Raw genomic sequence first — 17291 nt, forward strand, 5'->3', positions numbered from 1 at the left:
TAGCCCTCTTAAAAAAAAAGTTTTAATAAGTGTCAGCTTCCATGATAACCATTCTTTTGTTAATAGGATGCAGCGTAAGAACTCCAGTGTTTTCTGGCTTGGTAACAAGTCACCCAGCGGGGCTGGTTTCTAATGTCTATCTGCATTTTACATTTAGCTGCTCAAGCAAGAACTTCACCTCAGTCTCTAGATATGAGTTGTTTTATAGCTTGCTTGGAATCCGCTGGGATTCGTTCAGTGGGAATGTACCATCGGTCGCCTCCTCGGGTGTCGCCGCGTCTCCTCCTGGGCTCCAGGTCCCGCACTAGATCTTATTCATGTCTGCTTCTCAGCTTTGTTGCCGTTTTCTGTGCTTCCTTTCCGGCTCTTTGGACAGCATTCTGTACAGTTTCTTGAGATTTTCCAATTCAGTAGAACCCCCTCAATTGCTCCAATCAACTTAATCTTCATTTTTATTTCAAATTTGTGTTTGTCACTTCTCATGCAAAAAAGCTTTTTTTTCCCCCCCAAAAAAAATCTGCTGGGTTGTCTTTTGTCGTTTCTTACCGTCAGACTTCAGTCCATTAATCAAAAAGTTTTCTTTGGCCTCTTGTCCACTCATGGTGTCTTATTTCTTATGCATCTTATAATTTTTAAGCAGGGCTGTTCGTGTGTTTTGGGAGTTTATATACAGGATTTGAGGCCTTCAAGGGATTGCATCTGCTTCTGGAAATCAGCTGAAGGCACAAGCAACTGTAAGATAGAGTGGGGTGTCCAGAAAAGAACCAGATATAGCTTTTGGACATAAAAGAAGCCATTTCAGGCCTAAGCCATTTGGTGACCCACGCCTGGCCACTTGCTTACCCTTAAACAGGCCACAGTAATAATGATCAAAAGGGAACGGAACAAACTGTTATCCTGCAAGAGAAGTGACAATAACAAAAGCAATACATCAGCTGGAGAGTTCCTAGTTGTAGTAGTCTGAAGCTCTTTCTTGAGCTGTTTTTCAGAATTTAGCCCCCCTCCCCTTTCAGGGCACTCAACTACCAGAGCAACTGGGACCCAGGGGATGATGAAGTCGACTTTAACTGGCTTCCATCAACCAAAGCTTGGACTCTGTCAATCCTGGCCCCAATTCTAGGAGGAATCCTCATGCTCAAACCCCTTCGTGATGCTGTTGTGTACCCTTAGCTTAAAACTTCCCCAGTTCTGCTGTTCAGAGAGACACTGCTTTGGGAAAGGTCTCTGGCGTTCTCCCCCTGACTGGAAGGGTGTTTCCTTCTGGCCTTGACTTGGCTGTGCCTTTTGGCTGGCCAAGAGGCGAGTCCAGTTTCAGGGTAACACCATCAAGATTGAGACAAAAAAAGTTCCCTGCGGCCTTCTACACCTTGTTCTCCTTTGCGCTGAGGGTCTCCCAGTTTCACCTGGAGTCACCTTCTAGATTCGTCTTGTTTCCCATACCCCCAACTGTTATTGTCCCCAGGTGGTGCCGGTGGTAAAGAGCCTGTCTGCCGATGCAGGGGTCGCAGGAGGTGCAAGAGACACGGGTCTGACCCCTGGGTCGGGAAGGTCCCCTGAAGTAGGAAATGGCAACCCACTCCAGTATTCTCGCCTGGAAAATTCCATGGACTGAGTCGGGTGGTCTACAGTCCACAGGGTCACAGAGTCAGACGTGGCTGGCTGAGCACAGCACGTTTTCTCCACAGTAACTAAAATGGTTGCTAAAAGCCAGCTGCGCTCGGCAGAAGCTGGCTCTAGTCGCCTAAGGTCTATGAATTTCTTACTTTTGTGCTTATTCAGCAATGTTTATTATTTTTTTTAACAAATACATTTTACCCAGCATCTCGTTTTTGCTGAAAGTCCTTTCCAGAGTATCCAATCCACAATGCCAAAAAACAGAAGCCTGAATCAGTTCCAGCTATACACACTACATTCTCCTGGCCCTTGAATCTGACAAGAGTGGGCTGTAAAAAGGCCCAGAGTGCCAAGTCTGCAAAAGGACAGTGCTAACTTTGCCTTAAAGATGGAGCAAAGGACTGTAATGAAGACCAGAGCAGTGAGGTGCCCAGCACATCACCACAAATGCCTTGTATTTCTCTTTCTCGGGCACAAACGCCTACGGCATTCACACTACTGTCCATTAACACTAGAAACACCTGGGGAGGGACAGCAAGATAGGAATCCCTTCTGTATCCTAAATAAAACTGGAAGAAGCTGTCTTTTCAAATAATAAAGATAGAAACATATACGGTGAGAAGCATGGCATTTTGCCTCAGCCAAATAGCTAGTTGCCACATGCTTACATTAATGGCTCCTGCGATTACACGGACAGGTGTAAAGCTCTTGACTCAGCCCATTCGTGGGCAGTAGGCCCTGATCGTTTCTGTGGTTAGGAGTCCAGTCTTTCACTGCCATGGCCTGGGTTAGATTCTCTGTGGAACCAAGACTCCACGAGTCACATGGTGCAGCCAAACAAACTTGGCTCCTACGTATTTTCTGTTTCCTTCAGATAGGTCGTCCTCGGGAGTGATTTAAATTTCCAGACACATCTCCCTGGTTTTGGTCAATGGGGCCACTTGCTCCCCAGCTGGGATACTCTATTTGTAGCCAGAAGTGACACTTTCGTTAAAATTTGTTAGGGAATTCTCTACTGCTCTGGAGGGCCCCATATCAAGGGAGAAGTTCATCTCCCATCTGCAGAGATGGCATGATTTTGCAAAAGAAGTTTCTCCTACCCACATGAAACAGACCAGCCCGTCGCTAGCATCTCAAATTCTACAGTCAATTCACACCTTTGAGATAAATTGTTTCCTCAATGAACTTTTTTTGTGGCTGTCACCACACCCACCATGAAGCTAGGATCACTGACAGGGGAGCTGAGGCCAGTCATCCTGGGTTCGGTTCTGTCTGAGGCTGAAATCTTAAGCAAGGCTTCAGATCAGTGTCTCAAGTCGCAATTAACTCACCACAGGCATTTGAATAACCTAGGTTACTTAGGATTTCAGGATTCCTGAGTCCCACCTATGGAAGCAATTTTTGGGAGTGCAGCCTAGAAAACTGCATTTGTAACAAGCTTCCCAGGTAATTCCTGTGTACTTGCTCCAATCTGTAAGACTAGGTGTAGGTGGTCTACAACTACCTAAGAAAATACCAAGATGAATCTTTAACATCCAGTACTTCAGAAATAAACAGTGAAAAACAATGGTCTAGAATAACTGGTTCTTAGCTCTTCCTGGCAGCGAAGGCAATGGCACCCCACTCCAGTACTCTTGCCTGGAAAATCCCATGGACGGAGGAGCCTGGTGGGCTGCAGTCCAGGGAGTCACGAAAAGTCGGACACGACTGAGCGACTTCACTTTCACTTTTCATTATCATGCACTGGAGGAAATGGCAACCCACTCCAGTGTTCCTGTTGGAGAATCCCAGGGAGAGGGGAGCCTGGTGGGCTGCCGTCTGTGGGGTCGCATAGAGTTGGACATGACTGAAGCAACTTAGCAGCAGCAGCTCTTCCTGGGTGAGCTACTTCTAATTTGTAACAAAGCCTATTACAGCCAGTTCAGGAAGAAACCAGCGGCCAAGTGAGGCCACAGCTCTGAGCTCTGTCACAAAGTATGTCACAGTGAGACTCACTGCAGCTACTTCACAAACATGCTCACAAAGAGAGCATCACTGAGGCAGAAGAGTGGCTGGGCATAACCTATTACCACCTCCGCTGGGAGCGGGGAATAAAAACTCAGGCTGTAAAGATCAGGGAATAAGTTGGCAAATCTTGACAAAATACACAGGATTCCTAAAGCTGGTGTTGAGAGACAAGAGGCTTCAAAAGCGTTACTAAATCAGTAACAAACAAGATATAGGGACTCTATAGATCCTTCTTTTTAACACCTTGTTTTAGTTAAGGGTGGAGGAATGTTTTTTAAGAAAAAGCAGATTCTCATGGATTGCTATCGATATGAGAAAGGGTCCATCCGTTTCATTCTCTCATCTAAACTTGATGTACACAACAATGCCCGACACCTGGAAGATGCTGAGGAAATATTTATTGCATGAGATGAAACAAATGGACCAATCCAGGGAGAGGAGAGTAACATTTGTGTCTAGCTCAACGCCAGCGGATAATAGAACAGAAATGAAGGCTATTCACCAATAGCCATCATTTTCTACATTTAAAAAAGACACTCAAACAGGGCTACCAAATCTCTCTATAAAGCAAACTCTAAAAGCCTTCCAGCTCTGTGCTTCACCTTTCTAAAACTACAACTGCTGGACACAAATCAAGCTTTAAAAGGTATCAACTACAATGCTAAGATGTCCTGATCTTACCAGTCCAAGAAAGTTTTCATACCTGAGACCTAGTTCAACAAAACTGAGACGTGAGCACCACCAGAAATAGCTATACATCTTTAATCAAAGACTGGGCATACCAGAAGCATTTTACATCAGTTCTCGTCTTAACAAGGTAACAAGGCCCCTTTCCAGAGGTCTTAATCCCTGGCCTCCACAGTGTAGACAGCCCCTGGTAATCTGAGTATTTGCTACCCACCCATGCTACTTGATAGGACACGGAGGAAGCAATGGGCCTGCCCCTTACCCTCTTACTAAAGGATGGCAGACAGCCTGAGAAGCAACCTCATGGCCCAGGGAGCCTTTTAACTCTATATTTCCATACTTATTGGGATGACAGCTGGAGTTGGTAGCTTCTAATCTTCTACTCGTAAGTATGTTCAAGAGGGTCATGTGTTGCAGAGCTTTATTCAACGTTAATTCTGACAGATGTCGCAAAAGAACCCCAGTGACTAAGAAATTGATTCCTTATGCTTCAGTTTCCTATCTGTAAGTTAGCAACAAGCTTCCCATACTCTGCATTTCATTTTTAAGAATCTTCCGAGGAAAAGGGTTTCACATATAATTAATAGGATGCTCCTTGTTAAGAGCTGGGATTGGGCTCAAAATAAGTCCATCCTGGTACAATCCCCTTCTGGGTGCTCTGGAGAGAAAAGAGACACTGATATATAATGAAGTACTAAGATGAAAAGGAGAGATGAGATACAAGCTAACAGTGAAGAAATGACACAGACCCCCCACATACACACTTTAAAAACTTTATTTATATAAAAAACTCATTTGTTTTTAAAAGCATTAACAAGAGAGAAAGAAAAACAGAAAAGGTCTGGCGCAGAAGACACGCCCCTTAGTGTTCGGTGGGAAGGTGGGATTTTTGGTTCTCTGAAATTGAATGTTTAGTGTTTTTATAAATGAAAAGGAAAAAACAGTTAAAGGTCCCCAAAAGCCTATGGCTGTTCTATTACCCACACCCCACCGACAAGAAGAGCACCAGGAAAAGAGCAGAAGACGGCAAGAGAAACCAAGAGTGGAGCCAGGGCTGGACGGGGCGGTCTCCCCTGCGCAGGACGCTTAATCACAGAGAGGAAGAGGCTCCTTTTTGCCAGAAAAGGAGTGGGAAGTAACGTGAGGAGGCAAAGGGGTAAATAAGGAACTTTAATGCATAGGGGAAGGGGGGTGGTGGGTTGTGCACTCTTCTCCTACCCCAAAGCCTCAATGTATTAGGGGAGGGGGAGGGAGGAGAATAAAGATTTCCAGTTGCATTTGAACAGCGCTTCTAGATTGAGGGGAGGAGTAAAAAGTAAATAAGGGACAGGGTTAAAAAAAAAAAAGAATCAACCACATAGCGGCTGATTCCTCTAGCCCACCCTGCAAATATGCACTAACAGGAGGAGGGAAGGGGCGGGGTGGGGCAGCGCGGGAGGCGGGGATGGACACGCCTTCCCTGTCACCCCTTCAGAGATGACGGTGATCCTGGACAACCAACCTCATCTGGAGACTCATCAGAACAGGACTTTTGCAAAACCCCAACATATACAGTTGAGCAAAAACCTTCTATGGCTAAAGTTAGAGGCTGTTCCAATTCCCGGGGGAGAGACGGAGGCTCTCTAGGTCCCGTCTCTTCTTTCTGCTATTTGGGGCCAACAGTAGGTCAGAAAGCAACAAAGTATAATTTGCAAAATCAGGAGAAATGAGACTGCAGAGGCAAAGAAAGGCACATGGAAGGGAAGGAGGAGATGCACCCCAGGCCAAAGGCACAAAGACGAGGCAGAGCCAGGGGCGAACCCCACCTTTTCAGGGTAGAGGGGGCAGGAGTATGTACATCAAGTCCTTTAGCCAGCCAGCCAGTCCAGGGGGGAGGCGGGGGCAGGACAGGGCTGCAGGGGTGAGGACAGGAGAAAGCAGGGCAGGGGGAGCCAGCTGGGACGCTTCCTGCCAGTTTCGGACTGAACGGATCATGTACATTCCTACGAGCTCCTCCCAGAGGCGCTTCTCCTCCCCGAAGACATCTTTCTGCTCCTTTGCACCCAAAAAAAGTCTTCCTTGACACGTTCTCCTCTCTCTACAGCCTCTTGCAAACGGCCAGGCCAGTCAGCAGACATTACCACGAACTGGGGGAGGAGGGTTCGGGACAGCCTCATCGGGGGCAGCCACGGCAGCCGGGGTTGGCAGGAGGCTTGGGGAAGAGATGGGGGGTGCAGGTCCTTGGGTGGTCCTGCCCCGCAGAGGATCAGGGCAAGGCCTCTCACTCCCCACTCTAGGAAACCTTCACTTACTCAAGGGCCCTTGCCAAGTGGGATGTGCCAACGCTGCCGGCCTTCTTTGCTTAAAAAATAGTCATTAGGAATAAAAGAAGAGCTCACACTTTCCATTCTCAAAAAAAAACAAAAAGTCCCTTCCCCACCAGGAAAAGAAAAATCTTGATTAAGAATCATCAGTTTATCAGACTGCTGGACACGGCATGTATAGCATGTAACTTCCGGTTCTTTCCAAGGTTTCCAGTGAAGGCTCCCACTCTCTCCCTCCCTCCACCAAGGCCGAGAGTTCCAGGGAGAGCTGGCAAAAATCTAACCTGCAGCAGTTTCTCAAGATGCGTCTATAACTGAGTCAGGCTTCTTGGGAGTGACTGGAGGGGTCTGGAGGGGGGAAGAGGGACAATTAAGCTTCACTGGAAGCAGTTAGGGAGTTGATGGAAAGAAGGCAGCCACTTAGGGCCATCAAGGCAGGAGGCAGCCTGGCAGTTGGCACAACAGTCCAGCGAAGAAAGGGAAAATCATCAGTCCATCTCACCACCAAAAAATGAAAGTACACATATCACAAGCCCGGATGCAGCGGAGAGAGCGGCACTATATCTTCTGCTGTGGGGAAGAGAGAGAGACATGTCAGTACGGCCGGGCATAAGGAGGACCAAACAACAGCAGGCAAATCCGGAGGGAAGAAGTGGCATAAATGGAAAATCAGATCACCAGCGGCCTCTTAAGAGGCGACAATCACAGAAGCAGCGCCCCTAAACCCCACGTGGCCGAGAGCGGTCGGATCAGCATGATTGGCAAACTGCTGGCACACAGAGGCCGCGTTCCTCGAGGACCATCCTGGGGGCGGCTAGAGGACATACCATGGGGGGGTAAGACATGGGGTCCCCCTCATCATCCAAAAACAACACATCCAACTCTTCCTCCAGTGATTCCTGCCCCTCGTCCTGCTGTGAACACATGCGATGTGTTAGTAGGAGAGTAAGGAAACAGGAGCCTCATGAATGAGTGCCAGACCCAGGGAAAAACCCCACATCTGTAAGCTCAAACAGAACGAGGCAACAGTAGTGAGGGAACGGCAAGATATTCCAGAAAAGGCAGGAACAGAAAGCGAGTACTGTGAGGATAGATCAGCTGGCGTGAGTCATATATGCAATACATTCACAACCTTGCTTCTCCCATCTCGACCATCACAGAATTAACGGCCCAAGAAATCAACATGAACCAAAAGTCCTACTTTTTCCCAAAAAAAAAAAAAAAAAAAAAAAAAAAAAAACCTTCAAGAAAAGGATGCCATCTTTCACTATACCCTTTTTTCCTAATTCACAGAACATGCAGGCTTTAACACAGAACTGGCCTTAGAGGGACAACAGGACAGAGAGAGGATTTACCATCAGGGGCGCTCCCTTCAGTGGCTCCATTTCACCTAGGTCTCCGGATCGATCCAGTGTTCTGTTGTGGTCCCCTCTCTCACTCAGTGTGGAATAGTTGTTATCTAGTTCACAAAAAAGAAAGGGAACTGCACACAGAGGCACGGCATCCCCTCCAGCGTAAACTGCGTACGGAGCAGACAAATGTGAGTCAGGCGCCACTGCTGGACAGTGGGCCGTGCCAAGCGCTCCAGAAGGGCATTACCGTCTGGCAGGCCCGGACATGAAAAACTTACATCTCACTGGGAGGGCAATGCATGCCACATGTAACAATAAAGCTAAACTGAAGAGATCTGTCTATGCAGAGTACTGGAATTAGGAGAAGACAGAGGTGAGGTGAGCTGCAATAGCAAGGCAAGACCTAACGAAGTAGATGGGACTTCAGCCAAGCCTTTGGGGATGAAGACAATTTAGAGAGCAGTTGGCAAGGGCATTCCAACAGGAGATATCACAAGACCAGAATAAAAAGAGTATGGAGTGAAGAGACAGGCTAGCAAGCAGACCAGGTGGGCTGCCACATGGCGAGCGGGATAGCACAAACGCAGCCGCAGGCTGTGAGAGGCAGTGAGCGCAGTTCAGGGACACAAATGAGACTCTGTGGTAATGGCAGGGGCACAGGGTGGTTTCTTTTTGACCTTTGAACATGTGGAAATGTGGCGAAAGATAGACAGATCAGGTTTTACTGAATCTCTTTGAACCCCTCCAGTGAAATGTGCAGCCAGCACTCTTGAGGACGGCAAACAGCGAGGCTGCTGGAGAGAGGTGCACGCTGGACAGTCCTCCTCGTCCCAGTGACCTGCTCCTCCATATGCTTAGGCACGAATTAATCACCTACCTAACGATTTCGTATTTGATCCCATACTGCTCATCTGAATTTCTTCCCGATCAGGTTTCTTATCTACAGGGAGTCAGAAAGTTATCCAGGTCAAAAAACAATTCTTTAAACTTTACACTCATCATAAAAATCGCTCTCAGTCTGTCTTTCCTTCCCCCTCCCTCTCATCAAGTTTTTACTGAGTGCCACCCACAAGTGCCAAGTTCTAGATAAAAAGAGATCCCTCTCCTACAGACTCTAATATAAGAAACCATTCACTGTAAGCCAGCGGGCTTCAAATTATTTGGTCTCAAAGCCCCTTTATGTTCTTAGAAATTACGAGGATCCAAAGAGTGTTCGTTGGTGTAGGTTACTTGTATTAACAGTTATGGCACTAAGAAATTTTAAATATTCATTTCATTTAAAAATAACAATAAACCTATTCCATGTTAACATAAATCATACTTTTAATTTTAAAAAAAAGCATTGTTTTACATTTTTGCACATCTTTGGAGTTGGCTTAAGAGAAGGTAGCTAGATTCCCATATTTGCCTCTGTAATTCAATCTGTTGGGATGTTATTTTGGATGAACTGTATGAAGAAAATCCAGCCTCACACAGATAAGAAGTTGGAAAAGGGAGGAGAATTTTAACAGTCTTTTCAGATGACAGTGACTATTCTTTGATAGTATACTAATACTCAACAAGTAGTTTTCTTTAAGGTCAGTGCTCTCTTCATCTTCTGTTAAATTAAAACCCATTGGCCTGTTTTGCATTTTAAATGGGTCGAGTACCCCTGTATGATTTTAAAATCACACATTGGTCACCTGGAAAATATACTGGTTCGCAGCGTTATGCAGGTCTTCTAAAGTTAACACATTTCATGACATAATATATCAAAAAAAAAATCACACTCACTAAAATCATCAATGATTTCATCAAAAAGTACATTAAATATTGGGATTTTACCAGGCTCACAGTGGCAGATACAAGTCTTCCAAAATTAAATTTTTCACTTGAAAATTCAGGCAGCAAGTAGTTGTCAGTTACTTTTTCCCAAACTGACAAGCTTTCTGCATTCATTTTCAAGAAAATGTCTGTCATTTTTAAGTAAAAATGGTGTTTCCAAAAAAAAAAAAGGTGGCTTAGCTCACCTAGTAACTCAAACAAACAGCAGTAAGTGCTTCCCCTCAAGATAACCATTAGGCTTTGGTGTGCTGCGGAGCCACATGAGTGCTCCCTACATCATCAACCCAGAATATTAAGGAATCCCCACAAGTAGAGCCAATAAAATTAGTAACTGTTACAGCTCCATCAAATACATTCTTAATTGTAACAGCAAGTAAATGGCAAAAAGACTACAACAGCTGGTTTGGTCTTGGGTCACTGCCCTGGTTTGTGCTCAGCCCCCAGCAATAAAGCGAGCGCCATCCGTGCTTCTGTATCGTCAGCACAAATGTCAACAGATTTGATGATCCTCAGACCCCATTTCAGGCAAAACCCCAGTGTCATTAAGACAATAAGGATTATAAAAGACACACGTGACAATCACTTCACAAAACAAAACATATCATCTGTCTTCTGAAGAAAATGTGTTTGCTCACGTGGCAGTATTTAAAAGATAGAATCCAGAATAACAGAGTTGTCTCTGGACAACAGAAATAAGTAGTGTTTTTTGTTGTCCCTTTCCTGGTTTGGCTGTATTTTCTAATTTTTCAACAGTAAACATACACTACTTGGTGTTATATGAAAATTTTAAAGGGAAGGAAAATCCCTTTGCAATATTCAGATCTCCCTTAGACTGATGACAGGGTTACATCCTGAGAAACCTGTTGTTACGCTGAAAATGCATTTTACACACCTAACCCATCAAACAGAAAGTCACAGCGTAGCCCAGCCTACACGTGTTCACAACCCTTGCATCAGCCTACAGGTGGGCAGACCATCTGACACAGAGTCTACCGGACAATGAAGTGCGGGAATCTCATAATGTAACACAATGTAACACATTGAAAACTGCACTTAGAGCGAAAGGCGGGACAGCTGGCTGGACGCAGAGCCGTTCTCCGCGTGTCAGCTGCGCACTCTCGCACGGTGGACAGGGCTCTGGGATGGGCGTGGGCCACGCTGTCTCACCAGCCAGCAGAAGGTCAGAATTCAAGCTCAAATGTGGTTTCTACTCAACACACATCACTTCTGCACCACCACAGAGTCGAAAAATCACAGCTCAAACCATCGTTAAATCAGGGACTCTCTATATACACATGTCAAATCATTACGCTGCACGTCTTAAATTTATAACTTAAGCAGAGGAAGCAGAGCAGGCCTCACTATCCCGCCATTTGAGTCCACAGGCAGAGTCGGGCACCACACCCAGGCTACTTGCCTGTCTTATCTTCGGATGCGCCCTTATTCTCTAAAGCTCCGTGCTATCATCCTAAGGTGAAGTATACCTCTCCTCCACCACAGGACAAGCTTGTTCAGAACTAAACGCACATCTTCCTTAGCTAGACAGCAGGCCCACTAGAGAACAGCAGGGGTGGAGCAGAGACAGAGGTGCGCGGCTCTGTACCTGATCTCTGGTTCCGGTCAATGAGGGGCAGCGTGCTGTCGTCATAGGCGTGGCTGCTCTGGCTCCGAGAAGCGCTGTTCAGATTCACCTGGAGGCAAACGGAAACTGCAGTCATAGAGTAAGTACCGATTTCACCCATGCCCTGCTCCTTCAAGGGCTCAGGCTTTTAGGGTCTTATTCGCAAACACAATTCTTACCAAAAGGTGACTCACGAGGGTCAAACAAACACCTATATAGTGAAACAAACAGGATGTGATGGCTTTGATTTGCATTTCTGAACCAATTACAAAGGTACCAAACACTCACACTATCAAAAGGAGACACAGCCTCAGAAACCGGCAGACTCCTTCAGAGGGCTGGGACAGATTTGGAGAAGAGGCCAAAGGGCCACCGGCCAACACTGCCACCAGCACTCACACTGCGCCACGACACAGTGCAAGACCAGGACTATTTCAGGCACCATAAATGGTTTCTGTACACACAGAGATGTGAGCCAAAAGCAGACTCGGTGGGACAGTGAAACAGAAGCAGCAAAGAAAGAAGCATCACCTGAAACCAAGGGGAAGAGAGGTGAAAGCCTCAGTCCCAAGAGTCACTCTACCTGAAAGTCTGACTTCTTCCACCCTTCTTTTTCCAGGGGCTTCCGCAGTTCCTTATATCCCCAAATCGTCTGTAATACAAGCGCGGCTGCGCGAACTTCTTTTTCTGAGCGGTTCCTTTTAGGGAAATAAAACCAGATGGAATGTGGATGTAAGACCAGGAAAGAAGCTGAGAACCTGTCCTCTCTAATACAATGTAACATAAGAATATAAGTCCCCAAATAGGTAAGAGTAGGTATTCACCAAGTCCAGTATTTTAACTCAAACAGTAACAAAAAAATGTCTGATGGAAGAGTCTTATCCATTTATGGATCAACATTAAGACAGAAAAGAGAGCAATACCTCCTTCATTCTTTACATGTAAAAAAGGGAAAAGGACCTGCAAAATCAACAGGGTAGAGCCCCTCCCCAGCGCCCTCTCCCGCGCTCCCATGCTCCAGCTGTGACGGCTCAGTGTTACTCTCACCCTGATTTGTTGATCAAAACCAGCTTCTCAATACCCTGGGTCTCCCGGAGCTTTTTGGCAGCCTCCAAGTTCTCAGCGATAACTTCATTGATGGTGTTCAGAACAGAGACCACAGTGTCCTCAGAGAAATTCTGGGAAGAGCTCTGCTGCCCTCCTGGCAGATTCTTGACCAAGTGAGGAATGGCATGTTTACCTGCAGCGGAAAGACGGGGGCGTGTAGACAGGGAGAGCCTGAGGAGCCCGGCGCTCAGGGCACTGATCGTATCCAGTACAGGGACCACCCATGAGAGTCTGCTTCATGCTCCTGGACGACTACAACTTCAGAAGGGCAAAGGACCGGGAACAGCCACGGACACATCGTCCTTCCTATTTGTCTACTTGTTCTCCCTGTCAGCCGCGTTAAAACAACCTGGAAACTTTATGTCAAATATGCTACACAGTCCAGTCAGATCTCTCAGTGAAAATGGCATACTGAATACTACAGTGGTTTAATACAACAGTCACTGTAAATTTGGAAAAAAAAAAATTGGGCTCTGCTTTATTAACTCTGGAGAAATTACTTAACGAACCGACCCTCAGTTTTCTTGTTCTATTTAAAAAAAGAAAAAGTATGTTTGTAAAACGGTGACATTTAAATAAGAACATACAGATATACTTAACAATCCCTAGTAACAAAGTACATGCTCAACAAATAAGATTTGATTTTTCAACTTTTGAAGAGTCATCACCTCTTCTCTTTCCAAGAACCATTAGAATATAACTCTAATGCCCCAGAGTCACAAACTATGCAGGACTAGGAGTCTTCCTCAGCTGTTTCAACAAGTAAACTCAGTGCCTGCCGAGTACAGGGGCGGCAGCGGGCGCTGGGGCCGCGGCTGCCCGCGCGCTCCTTACCAATCAGCTCCTTGTTGCGCGCGTCCACAGCCAGGTTCCTCAGGGCCCCGGATGCCGCTTTCACAACCCGCTCGTGCTCATTGGTCAGGAGGTCAGCAATGGCGGAAAGAGCTTTCTCTTGACGCAGAGCTGAGCGGATGTATCGACCATACTACAAGCAGCACGGGGAAAGAAGCAGAACAGATTACAAACGATAGCAAACGAGTAAGCTAAGGCCTTCCATCCCCAAACGCATCCTGCACAAGGGTCTCACCGTCCAGCGCCCAGCACACAAGTTCTGGATGGCCCCGGCTGACGCTTCTAGGATGGCAGGATTCTTGCTCTCTTTGAGGAGTGAGATGTATATCCGAACCACCTCCGGCTGAAATAAAAGCTCATAGCCTGCACAAGAAAGGGCAAGAAAGCAGAGGGTGCTTAGCGGTGCCTACAAAGCAGGCTCTGGCTGACTACAGTCCAGCATTAGGATTGACTCTGGGTTGATGGGTTTATGCTCCTATACAAGCAGGCTCTCTAAACACCCCCACCGCCCGACCCAAGCGCAAACTCAGATTTTACTACGTGCCTTCTCAAGAATAATTCGTCCATGGCAAAAGCAGGACACGTATCAACTCCTATGCAATTCCCCTCTCTCCTTCCTAGTCTCTTTTGTAGCCACAGTTTACTCTGGTCTTGCCCAGCACTCAAGGGATGCATTTACTCATCGACAGCACTGAAGAGTTAGATTCCTCATCTCAAATGAATTATTTCTAACTTAAGTGAGTCATCCTGCTCACCTTAACTATGATTAAGTCAGAGGGTCTCTCACAGATTTAACATCTAAATTTTAATATCCATGGAGTGCTGTGAATTTTGGACTCACGGTATCGATGAACATAAAAAGTTCCTGGATTAGACTACCATCAAGTCCTTGCCCTCAAGTAATCTGAATAACTGCCATAACTTTGAAAGTCACTGTTATAATATTTAAAATTTCCAAATACTTTAATCATCGCTTCAGATTCCTTAAGTCAGGGGGACAGAACAGTGAACACACTGTATGACCTAGTGGTAGGCTGCCAAACACTCATCTGTGGACGATGTTTATGAGAACCATGGAGCCTGGGAAGAAGAAGATAGCTTACCTCGAGCGGGACTAGTTCTTTTAGGGAAATCCACTGTATCATTTGTTGGATCCTCTGTGGGTTTTTTCCCTTTGGAAATTTAAAAAAGAAAGTGGGGGGAGAAGGGATAAAAAGTTTAAGAAAGGAAGAGTCCACTCAGTATATTCTTGATTCTTCAGTCAGAACGTTTCCATCAGAGATGCATCGAGGGGGGCATAAGACAAAACAACAAAAAAGAAAACAAGACCGGATCCCCAGCTTGTTCTGGAAGCAAGAGCAGAACGCGTGCAGCAGCCGGGTGAGCTAAGGATGGCCGCTGCCGCTACGTCCTCAGTCCCAGGGACAGGGGCTGCTGCCCAGGAACAGCGCACCTGAGCCGCTCGCTCAGCGGAGCGTGACCGGGCTCAGCGGCCTTCCTCCAGTGCATTTTCCTACATGCATCCACAGGGAAGGGTTAGGCAAGGAGACGCCAGGGACGCTAAAACCCAAACATGCAGATTAGAGGTGGGTAAGCAGCTTAAAAGATTCCACTCACCTCTGGAGAACCACTCATCTTCCAGTGCGTCACCCGAGATGTAAAGGAGAGGAGAGAAATGAAGGAAGAAAAATGCAGGAGAGAGATGTCAACAGGATCATGGGAAAACAAGCAGGGAAGCACAGAGGAAAAGACAGACACAGGGAACAGAGGAGGAGGGGGAGAAGGCCCCAGGTCAGCTGGGCTCTCAGCCTTCACTGCCCAGCTGCTGACGCTGATACCAGCAGCAGCAGCAGCAGCAGCAGCAGCAGCAGCACCACCACCAGGACCACCAGCGTGGAGCGCACGGCACGGGGCATCCCCGACCAGGCAGACTCCAGCACTCCTCAGCAAGCGTTCCACACGTGCAGCCAGAAACACCTTCCTCTCCCCGTCCTGCACTAGCGAGCGGAGAAGCGGGAAGCAAGCCTCACCTTTGCCTTTTTTGGCCCCAAAGCAGCTGGCAGCGTGCGGCCCGGTATTGTTGGCGACACTGGGAGGCGCCTCCTGGTAGCGCTCTGCTTGCGGGATCTCCCGGTGAACTTGATAGGACAGGTTCCGAAGGAGGCAGACACAGTTCTCCACAAGCTTGGGGTCACAAAGTAAAAGGTCCAGTGAGAGGACAGGACGACAGGTGACCTTCTGGCACGTGCAGGTTCCCATGATTCAGGTATTAAACCAGTGATCCTCAAAAGCATCGCCCAGTTCATTATCTCTCATACTGCCTCTTAAATGCCCCCAAGCTTTTCAGAATTCTTTCAGCCTCAGGCTAATAAAAGTTTCTGCTGCCATTTGGTGTGCAGCATAAAACTCAACGTCACGCTGACTTTTTCCTAGTTAGAAAAAAATGGAAGTATGGCTAAACAGCTTTAAAATATGTAGGCAGAGGAAATCCAAAGGAACAGTTTTCCTCTAAGATGAACACCCACTTTAAGGAGGGGCTGGTACAGGTATCTAACGTTATTTGAAAGCCTGCGATGATAGGTCTGTCTTACGGGCACCTGACTCGTGAACCTACCTTGCTATCCGAGTCTTTCTGTCCAATCTCAGCCTGGACAATGAAAATGAGAGCATCCACCAACCCATCACACTCCCGAAGTTTCCGGCGCGCTTCACTCCTCTCCGAGCTGACATTCCTTGGGGGGGAAAGGGGAAACTTCGAGACACCTGAACTCCAGAAAGCCTCTCTTACTACCCCTAGTCTGTGCAAGCCTCCTTAATGCCTTTCCACCGTCACAAATGAAGAGTGCCTGTTCAGGGCGGCACTAGAGCTGACAGGAAGCTGAAGTTCCTGCTCTCAGGACACATAACCAGGCCAGGGATGGGGCGCCCAGACAGAGCAGACCAACAGCAACAATGCCAGCAGACACTGCTCACGGGGAAGCGCAAACGAAGACTGGGGACAGAGCACGCAGGCGCATCTTCCAGAGACAGAAAGAGCATGCTGCAGTTTACAGGACACAAGACCAAGAGCTCAGGAGAGCGTGCACGGAGTCAAAACACGGAGTCTGGCCTCAAAACAGAAACAAGCAGATCTGCCCTCCGGACAGGGAAGGGCTCCTCCCCACTCCGTCCCTCCAGTATGCTGTGCCCATTCGCTGCATTTATCGCAGTCTGACTTCAAATACAAGTAACTAGAGGCAGAGACACACACAAGCCGAGGACTAGACAACGGCCTTACACCATTGGTTTTGAACAAATTATATTAACAAAGTCTAAGAGGCACAGAAGTGAGGAAGATGTGTGGGAACCGCCAGTGAACCATACAGTATGCCAGGGGGTGGCGACAGGCAGAGACACAGGACGGGGCCATGGACGCAACTCGAACAGGAAGGGAGGCTGAACGGCAGACTACGGGATTTAAAGTGCTTTGAAAGCAATTTCAGCCTTCAGAAACTCAGGCTTCCTGCGCTCCCAGCCCTGTTACCTGAGGCAGCCAGCTGTGTTGGTGAGCACGGACTCCCACTCGATGTGGCGTGGCTTACAGTCTTCGCTAGGTTCCCGCTCCCAGCCCGAATGAGGAATGATCACTTCATCCGTCAAGGCGTGCAGCGCGTGGTCCACAATCTCCATTTTTATGGAGTCATGGGATGAGAGATTCCACAGGGTTCCTGGCAGAGACCACTCATCAGACAGTTCTCCAGCACCAAGACAGTATGTCTGAAGAACGCCAAAGAGAAGCCCCTTTCCCAGCATTTCTCAGTCTTCCCCACGACCAAATGCCTTGTAACGATGTTCAAGCTTTAGCTTGTCACTCACGACGACGTGTTCCACATTATGGCTCAGTACAAACATATACATCATGAAGTAGCGTTTCTAACACGATAA

General features: G+C 47.2%; 1 protein-coding gene across 7 annotated transcripts in view; it reads right to left on the reverse strand.

Annotated features, from left to right (window-relative positions):
* The window catches only part of CTNND1 (catenin delta 1), a 44331-nt gene continuing 32105 nt past the window's right edge, over positions 5066 to 17291 (reverse strand). For 2 of the 7 annotated variants that reach the window (XM_018059044.1, XM_018059043.1), the window contains 14 exons: positions 16891 to 17074; positions 15982 to 16099; positions 15398 to 15551; positions 14985 to 15002; positions 14471 to 14539; positions 13603 to 13730; positions 13350 to 13500; positions 12456 to 12648; positions 11992 to 12106; positions 11391 to 11478; positions 8841 to 8903; positions 7967 to 8070; positions 7439 to 7525; positions 6788 to 7181 (listed from right to left, as the gene is read on the reverse strand). In XM_018059044.1, the coding sequence (XP_017914533.1) occupies positions 7170 to 7181; positions 7439 to 7525; positions 7967 to 8070; positions 8841 to 8903; positions 11391 to 11478; positions 11992 to 12106; positions 12456 to 12648; positions 13350 to 13500; positions 13603 to 13730; positions 14471 to 14539; positions 14985 to 15002; positions 15398 to 15551; positions 15982 to 16099; positions 16891 to 17074 (1484 nt within the window). In that variant the 3' untranslated portion in view covers positions 6788 to 7169. Of the gene's footprint in view, positions 7182 to 7438; positions 7526 to 7966; positions 8071 to 8840; positions 8904 to 11390; positions 11479 to 11991; positions 12107 to 12455; positions 12649 to 13349; positions 13501 to 13602; positions 13731 to 14470; positions 14540 to 14984; positions 15003 to 15397; positions 15552 to 15981; positions 16100 to 16890; positions 17075 to 17291 lie in introns of all 7 variants that reach the window. The other 5 variants (XM_018059039.1, XM_018059038.1, XM_018059040.1 and 2 more) reach the window with 5 other exon arrangements.

Source organism: Capra hircus, chromosome 15 (assembly GCF_001704415.2).
Source record: "Capra hircus breed San Clemente chromosome 15, ASM170441v1, whole genome shotgun sequence".
NCBI lineage: Eukaryota > Metazoa > Chordata > Mammalia > Artiodactyla > Bovidae > Capra > Capra hircus.